Source organism: Blennius ocellaris (genome assembly GCF_963422515.1).
Source record: "Blennius ocellaris genome assembly, chromosome: 8".
Classification (NCBI taxonomy): domain Eukaryota; kingdom Metazoa; phylum Chordata; class Actinopteri; order Blenniiformes; family Blenniidae; genus Blennius; species Blennius ocellaris.
Genome location: NC_137657.1, coordinates 14,300,472 through 14,309,709, shown reverse-complemented (window position 1 = coordinate 14,309,709; position 9,238 = coordinate 14,300,472). Strand labels below are relative to the sequence as shown.

The window sequence follows — 9,238 nt, the reverse complement described above, 5'->3', positions numbered from 1 at the left end:
TTTGACTAGTGTGTCTTTGATGAAAAGTGACAAAAGTTTCACTCTTACCTGTTGCCGTTGCTTTTGCACAATAAACTCCTCCAACAAACTGACAGCCAACAACAGTCCACTATCCAGAATAATATTTATTGCTTTTGAAGATATTAATCTTTTTTCTTCTTTTTGTACTTTCGACTTGTCCTCTTTTACAGTAAAACAAAGAATGATGACAGGTAAAACCACTGCATTGTCATTGTTGGATGTGTACACACACATACACACACAAAGGAAACAGTATTTACAGCTGTTAGTACGTGATCTCCACGCGGAGGTGACTGGAGGCCTTTTCCTGCAGCAACTCAACAAACATAGAGCTTTACATTAACTTTACAATAGAGCTTTCACAACTAGTCGTTATACCGCCACTGTTTGACAAACCATCGGCTATAAAGGCTATGAAACTGTACAGGATGGTGCAATGTTCACTCTGTGCTGAGAAACTGGGCCGTCCAACAATGTTTTTCATCCGATTTTGGGTTGAGCAAAGATAAACAGTTCATATTCATATTTATTTTTTTTTCACCCCCAACTGTTTAATGTCCTCAAGCAAACCAAAGTGCCCTGCTGGCATGGACAAAAAGCATTGATTGAAAAATAATCAAAACAGATTTTGAGGGGAGGATTTAAAAAAAAAAAAAAGGAAGAAGAAGAAGAAAATGCAAAGACCAATATTATTCACATTTGACTAATTACTGTACAGTTACACTGAGTGAATGCTAACTAGGAAAATAAGTCCACTGGCATGTTTTTGAACCCAAAGGGTTTTTGTACACTGGGCATCTGGCAAAAGAGAGAGAGAGGAAAAAAAAAATGACCAAAGGGCACAATTAACGGGGGTTGAGGAAATCAGAGACAATTCCCAAAGTGAACTCTGTCCTCATCATAGAAGAAGAAGAAGAAAAAAAACATCTTCAGAGTGCAGATATTCTGCTATTAATAATTTAAACTTTGATACACCTAAGCTTATAATTTTTCCAACATGTTTAAATACTGAATTAAATCACAACAATACAGCTAATTTTTTTTTTTATCATAGTGAATAATTAATTAAATGTCATGTACAACATATTAAAATATATACACAGAAATATACCATACAAATTGTAGTTTGTCCAGCTCTCTCTGCTCTCTTTTTCTTTCCGAGGAGAAATCACAGGATCCACAGCACAAAAGAAATAATCACAAATGCTCACAGTTGATACAATAAAAGAAAAAATGGATTTCAAGCAATTAAATTAATACACACAAAAAATAGCTATTGAAAAAAAAAAGGGAGGGGGGGGGTTAATTTCAGAACATCACATTTATGAACAGGATCGCAGAGCTGAGATGGATTCCTTGAAGGAGACGTTTCCCCAGAATAACCACTAGATGGCAGTATTTGACTACATCTCAATAGTGTTGAGTTTTTATATAGTCTCAAGAATTACAGGACAAATCTGTAAAATTGGATCGATCTGAGCAATATTTGTTGTTCTGTTCTGTTAGTATAGGGATGTTGTTTGTTAATGTTTGTCAAGGCTGGCATGGCTGTGTTGTAATTTACCACCTCGCTGCCTTCTTCCATCGCTCAGCTGCGGACGGCAAATTGTAGAAACACCGTAAAACAAGTCTACAAACCATGGAGCGAACATTCAGCGTGAGGGATCAGAAGAGAAAGGACAAGATGGTGATACAGACAGCTGACGGCCGATAAACTGTACAGCCCGTGTATCCTGAGATGGATGAGTCGGTGCTGTAATGGCCTGTTGGCAAGTTCAACACTTAAGACAGCAAACAGTGAAACTGTGGTTTCAGGAGTGGAAAACTTAACTGCTTTTCCTGGGGGGGGGGGGGGGGGGGGGGGAAGAGGGATTGATCATTTAGGGGAGAAAATTTGGAGAGAAGAAGAGAGTTATCAGAGCGTAGACTGGCAAAGATGGTGGATGCATCAGAAAATGTCTTAGCTGTGGATCATTTTGAGGGTCTCTGTCTCCCTGTGTCTTTCATGCAGAGCCGTGGCTGGAGAAAGTGACGGTGGCAAGGATGGGGGAGGAGGGGAGATGGGCATCAGGCTCTTCAGAGGATGCGGGGACACTGGAGGCGGGAGAGAGGAGATGGGTGGCAGCACGCTCCCTTTCTTCCCGTCCAGCACCAGCTGCGACCGGTTCGCCAGGCTGGACTCCTTCCTAATGCCAAACTCGTGGTCGTTTTCGTTGTCCGAGCTGCAGTCGCTCAGATCGGTTATCTCCAGGTCTGAGTCTGACTCGGGGTCCTGCTTCACCCCTCCTCTCCTCTCCGTGGGGCTCTGCCGGCCCGTCCCAGTCCCGGCTCCGAGGCTGACCGCCCCCAGGCTCAGACTAAGCCCCGTGGCCGGAGGGTTGGCCTCCGCCCGCTCCCTTTCCCCGACCGTCGCCCCGTTGCCAACGTCTGTCCGACCCAACGACAGGCCGCTCTGGTAGGGCGGCAGGCAGATCCTGGCCGGCTGACCACCCGCCGTGCCGTTTGTCCCACCAGTTTGCCCCGCTGCCCCCCTCTCACCTCCACCTGCCTCCCCCGGGGGAAGAAGAGAGGAAAAGGGGTGGGGCAGCTGGGAAAGGCTGCTCTGCAGAGGGTTGGGGTAAAACTGGGAGGGGTAGAGGGAGCCGGGGGGTAGTTTGGGGCAGTTGTTGAGAGAGAAGGCCCCTGGGAGGTAGGGGTTGAAGCCCCAGGGGTAGTCAAAGGGTGGGCTGCGAGGGTACGGGCCCAGCAGGGACGGGGGTTTGGAGTAGCACGGGGCACCTAGGACAGAGAAAAACCAGAGATGGAGGTTTTAGTGCTCAGAAGGGGCAAAGGTTTCCTGACGTACAACATCCAAGAATGTTCACTAATTATAGTCGGAGGTATTAGCAAGTCTAATCAGAAGCCACAGGGGCTAATTCTGGTACGGTAGCTTTCAACAAAAAAAAAAAAGAAGAGAAAAAAAACCCCCCTGATGGTTCATGTATGCATGCCAGAAGTGTGTGATCCACCCACTTCACACTGCTGCAAACCAGATGTGAACACAAAGATTCTGCACTGCAGTAAAAAGTAATCAAGTCGAGTCCCCTTTTTTCTAAATGCTTCATTATTTCTTCACATATTTTTTTCTTTCTTTTTTTTTTTTTAAAGGGCAAATTTGAAGATGCTCTGGCTCCAGTTTTATGGCACATATGTCACTGTGACGCTTGGATAAAAAAATTAAAAAATCTAGCCGGTGTCGATATCGCGTCCCTGCAGTGTTCTGGCATGCCATCGCATCATTTCAGATTTAAAACCCGCCCCAAAAACCCTCACCGTCTCGTAAATTATATCCTGCACCGTTTGAATTGGGCTCCTTGGAAGCTACATTTGATGACACAAAAACGAGGTTGTTGCAAGGTGATGCTGGGATTCAATTTTAATGAACAAACAAAAGCGTTGCCTCTCGACCTACTCTACTTCCTTCCAAATGACAAACAACTCAAAGATTCTCTCTCTGGTGCACCCTCCACCTCTCCCCATCTCTCTCTCTCTCTCTCTCTCTCTCCCTCTCCCTCTACTCTTTCACTCTGATATTTACTATGCAGGGCTAATTTGACAGTGGTGAAGTCTCAGCGTGCTGGGCCAGGAGTAGCTGGCAGACACATGAATATTGAATCAGTCAGGCAGGCCTCACTTGCTTATGAAAACACAGTAATGGGCGCCCACAGGCCACAAACTGAAGCCTGCACCCTCAATTAGGGCCTTCCTGCCTGGGAAGGGATTAGGACAGCGGGGACACATGGGAGGGAAAGGGGGGTGAGAAGGGAAGAAGGGGGGAATAGGACCCGAGGACAAACAGAGTGGGAAGGAGGAGGAGGTAGGGGGAGGAGGAGGGGGGGGGGGGGGGGTGCAGGTTGTGTGATGATCATTGCATGTGTGCCAGTTTATCTATTTGCACACTACCTCTGCCGGTCCGCATGCACGTGCGGCGCGTGCACGGACACAAACAATGGCACATGCACATGTGTGCTCAGTCAAGCGGGTTCGCCGGCACCGGAGAGGACAAATGTGAGCCATCGCGGGCGATGAGGTGGAGGCATTCTTCAGCCCTGAACTTGTTTCTTACCGCTGCCGACATGTATAATTCACAAGCTCACCTGGACTCCCTCACTTGAAGCGCAGCCTCACTGCAGGCTGCCGTGGGACAGCCATCTCTCTTATTTCCTTTAACAATAAATGTTCATGCCTCCCCATATCCTCATTCCTCTCCCCGCTCTCGTCCTTCCCCTCGCCCTTCTCCCCCTTCCTTTGTTTATGGTCTGTTGTCTGCCCGACACTGCCTATGGATGCTCGAAACCAGCTGCCCTTTTTCCGACTTTTGTTCCTTGGGTGCAGGAAGATTTTTAATTTTGCAGTGGCACTCAGAGTTTCACACTAACTTTTGTTATTCCTTCTGCTCACCTGAACTGAGGAAAGGGAAAGTGTCCAGTCGCAGTTTGTCTCCTTCGGGTGCTGGCGCCGTGGTGCCTCGATCAAAGAGGGATGTTCCTCTGCCGGTGTCTGGCAAGCGAGGAAACAGGGACTGTATGGCCTGAGTGACAGAGACAGAGACGGGAGGAACAAGAGGGGGGAGAGAAAGAGAGAGAGAGAGAGTGGAGAAGGGGATGAAAATATAAGTTGGTGACATGAACAAAACAGTTCTAAATAGAGCGCATGTGTTCCTACAAATCTGCCCTGGCGCGGCGGCAGCACTGCGCAGGGGAAAGTCGAATGTTGACAGCGGCACCCCGCAGAGCGTGATGCAAACAGGGACACAGTCGCAGCAAGGACAGGATAAAAAAGGGTGTCAGGGGACTCGGGCTAAAAAGGGAGGCAGGAGGACGCGGAGGCTCAGAGACTCAAAGGCAGGAAAAGTACAGAGTCAAATGGAGACCAGCGATTAAGATCACGGGCACAAAGGATAAATGACAAGAAGATTAAAAAAAGAAAAAAGAAAAGAGGGATGGTGGGGCAGTTTGTGGAAAGGGACACGAGAGAAATAGGAATTAGATGTGAAACAATGACATCCATTTCGGAAGCAGGGCGGCTGTGCGAGTCGCAAGTTTTCTGTCTTAAGATACGAGAAGGTGAGGGAGTCAAGGTAAAAATAAGTGGAACAGTTGAATATGAGGAATAAAGAGGACAAAGGCAGGATTTTTTATTTTTTTTACTCCTCCAAACACGACCGTGGATCAATAGTATCTGTCACCCCGCAGCCCCTAAGTTTGAAAGGCGAGACTGTACTCCCAAGCTGCGAGATCTGCGTTGCTTAACAAACCGCATTAATGACCCGCCATTGATCTGATCTGACGCGACCCCTTTGCTTTCTATTTCTTTCATTTTCAATCAATGACACATGGATTCGCCATAGGAGACGCTGATGAGAGAAGCAGGGGATAACATCTTCTTTTGTTTTAAGGGCAAGTTAAAACCGCCCCCCCCCCTCCCTCCTTTAGAGCCCGTATCCCCTTATCCCACCTTAAGGATGGCACAGACAAATGATGGATGAATCTCTCGTACTGTACTTTCAAGTTACGAGCACTTTCTGGGGACATTAGTCACCTGAAATAAGATTAAGTGCACACCAGCGCTCACATCCAACTCCTAAAAAAAACCCCAATCCTCTCTTCAACAATTTGTGAGGCTGCATCAATAATCGAGACCAGAATTTGAAACATTTAAATTGATTTGTTCATTTTTTTTAAGCACGTCTCTAAATATCCAAGCACTTTAATAGGCACACAAGTGAAGTCATAACATTATTTTTCAAGCAAATTAGGATATTCTGGCTCCTGCTGTTCTCTTTAGGTTTTCTGATACAATTTGCCAGTGTGAAAATTTTACAATCTCTCAGGGCAAACAATGAGTGAATTGTAGTCTATTATGACCATTAGAGACAGTGAATAAAAGATAGCTCTGATGAATACCACCACTCGTCTGTTCAAAAAGGGAATGCACAGTAGGGGCCTGAGAAATATCATGCCAAAACAACTGCCCTGAAATGGATTTCAGATACCTGATTTAATTCAGTGCTGAAAAAAAGTTAAATACTGAAGTAAGGTGTCTTGCTATAATATTTTTTTTCCTTGCACATTTATGTTCTTTAAATGGTCATTTGTTATGCATTTAGGACTGAAGACTGTATGAGCCTCACTTGCCTCATTTGTCAGACCATAAAGGGGTGGACATTCCATAGGATGCAACATATCACTTTTTATTGCTCAAAACAAGTCAAATAATAGTTGAGGTATTTCAGCCGCACCATCTCCAAAGCAGTCCGCCCCAACCCCTTCATACCTCCGGGCTGCAGTCTGGTGTGGTGGTGCCCCCGTTGAAGTGGTTCTGTGCCAGAAAGAAGGGAGAGTTGGCCATGTCCAGGATGGGGTAGTTCACCAACACCACCTTACTGAAGTTGAACTTGTAGGTGAATCGCTTGCCTTTGGTTTTGTGCAAAATACGTTTGTTGTAGTAATACCTGCAGAGAAGAAGACAGGGGAGGAGGAGGGGGAGGAGGAGAGGATATCGATGGAGGGATGGAGCGGAGTGATAAAGGAAAAGGGAATCGGAAAAGAGGAGGGAAGGATTAATATAATGCTCACATCAAGGTTTTGTGTTTCATCACTATAAGGAGAGAATAAGTAAACAACTTCAGTGCTGTGAGGCAAGAGCTATGCTGATTTCCCACTGTTTTTATTCATCTCCTCCTTCTTCAGATCAATTCTGTCTGACTGCCTTTATTCGATACAAGATGCTTTTGTAAAGTGAAATTTTATTCAGCTTTTAACAGACAAAGAAAATCCCCCCAAAAACAAATCTCCTTGAACCCAAAACTTACAGATTGAAAATGTCCTTTTATTAGGCACAAACCTATTTTTCAAGTAAAATAAATGTCAGTATAGTCATACAATATGAACATGTAATAGCATCAAAATAAGCAATAATTACCTAAACAGTCTTAAATTTAAAGACCCTTTACATGGCAAAAAATAAATAAATATAGCATCACACAGAGCATTTGGATAAAAACATGTTTGAATCACACACAAAGTAACGTCTTCAATACAAAAAGGCACAATATAATAATAATTTTAAAAACCTCCCACCCTAACTCAGCAGTTGAAATAATCCGAAGCTGCTTGGACCCTTGAAAGCGTCATGTAAATGACATGACGCCAAGAAGTGTGTCGCCACTTCCAGCAGCATTTACAAAGAGGTGGGACAACAAGAGTTGTCTCCATGGTAACGACTTCCGGTGTCTCCCGCCGGGCATGTCAAGCCGTCATCATGCCAGTTTCCTTTGCCACCCACGGAGGTGTCAGAAAGTACAATCTGCCAGGATGCCAGGTTGATCAGTGGTAAAGGGGAAACACGGAGCCATCTGGTTCAGGTAGAGGAGCCGAGTGCTCAGGTGTGGGGCACGAGGATGGGGTGGGGGTGTGCAATAAAGAAAAGAAAAAAAAAAAAAAATCAACCTGCGGATGTGTTATCCGGAGATACGAGTTAAAATACCGGACCGTGCTTCTTCCTGCATTTAGATTTCTTTGTTTCAAAGTGGTGCACGTAGCAAATTGCAGAATGCATTAGACGACCTCAGCATTAAACGCAGGCGAGCGCCGCTTCATTATGCACCATATCAACAAACACAGCAGCATGTACATATCAGTGTGTATCCACAATGGCTGAGCCCAGTGCAATGATGTGTACATGTTTTGCTTTGCGTGGCAATTGTGCCGTGGCCCTTAATTGAGCAATTAAGTGAGGCTAATTAAGAAGGCTAATTGTGGCCCCAGCCAATTCATAACAATTAGACTCTGACGACAGCCCCCATTAACAAGAGGCCAAAGGAAAACAGTGGGGGGGATGTGGTGGGGGTTCTTATGCCTATTTGCATAAGAAAATTGTGAGTGTGTGTGGTTGGGGGATATAAACTGCTGAAGGTGTAAAGTGTGGCATTGTTTTAATTACTTCAGGCAAGTTTGGTGCAGAGCAGTTTCTCTGCTTTGAAGAAGTCCGAGCAATTTCTCAATGGGGCTTAATTTTGAAATCCCTATTGAATTTTTTATTTGGCAGCTCAATGGTGAACTTTCCATTAGGAAGTCCACAGATAAGGAGAAATTGAGGATATTGACGTTCGCCAGGAAAAGTCCCACCTTTATCTTTCCATTTTTATTCAAAAGAGAGATGTGGAGTGAGGATTACCTCCAACGAGGGCAACACCATATGTAAACAGCGCTTGACATTCAAGCACATCACCCACCTCAGTGCCCTGCTCAGCTTGTCGTAGTTCATGTGAGGTTTGCATTTCCTTATCCCCCACAGCCGGGCCACCTCGTCCGGGTCCTTGATGACAAACTCCCCGTAGTCCCCCTGCCAAGCGATCACCCCCTGATACTCCTCCTTCTGCAGCAGCTCCAGGATGAAGTGCCACAGCTGGATCTGCCTGGAGCCGGGGCTCGACTCGGGCTTGTAAGCCCAGTCTGGGAAGGCGAACCCTGGTCAAAGGGAACAGGAATAGGAGGTGCATGAGGTCTGGGCCTGTCATTTGTCCCGCCGCTCGCTGGGGGGGATAGCTGTCAGAGTGAGTGATGGGTGACGGTGGTGAGGGATGATGTGTTTAATATCACAGCACGTGCCTTGAGCAATGTTAGTCTGAGCTAATGCCCGCTAGCCTCAACAGATTGGTCAGTGGGATGATGACAGCTCGCTGGGAGAGATCTGATTGATGCGGCTCATGTCTGAATTTTAAGAGCCAACTATATGCACATCATGGATGAAGTTAAGGAGCTTTTTGACTCAGTCCAAAGTGAATCTGGCGCTAACTGGCCTTGTAAAAATATGAGATATAGAACCAATTACCACCAGAAATTCAATCTGCTTGGCAATGTGCATGTGTATGGTTAATCTTTTTAAATAGATGAACATTTCACATGGATTTCAGCACGTAGTTCTGATGACGACGATAGCGATGTTTATCAAGTTTTGTCAGTGGGGTATCTGGTTGTTTTGGGTGTCTGGGTTTTTACCCAATTAACACTCTTGGTTTGGAACAGGATTAATGATTCATCCCAAAAGATTCTGCACACATACAGTCAAAACTTCAAGCCCATTTAACGGAACCAAGCCAGATTAGAGCGATATCGCCAGTGTCCAGTCAAAGTTCTGCAGTACTGACCTGGTGTCCAAAGGGCGGGCACAGGGG

At 45.6% G+C, this 9,238-nt stretch overlaps 1 protein-coding gene across 1 annotated transcript in view; it reads right to left on the bottom strand.

Moving 5' to 3' along the window:
• Positions 1-1,981: 1,981 nt before the first annotated feature.
• Positions 1,982-9,238, bottom strand: part of erfl1 (Ets2 repressor factor like 1) — a gene marked incomplete at both ends in the record, with an annotated part of 7,291 nt that continues 34 nt past the window's right edge. Inside the window, 5 exons of the mRNA XM_080500385.1 lie at positions 1,982-2,799; positions 4,462-4,591; positions 6,337-6,514; positions 8,297-8,531; positions 9,212-9,238. The exon at positions 9,212-9,238 is cut by the window's right edge and continues 34 nt beyond it. Of these exons, the coding sequence (XP_080356511.1) occupies positions 1,982-2,799; positions 4,462-4,591; positions 6,337-6,514; positions 8,297-8,531; positions 9,212-9,238 (1,388 nt within the window). The remainder of the gene's footprint in view (positions 2,800-4,461; positions 4,592-6,336; positions 6,515-8,296; positions 8,532-9,211) is intronic.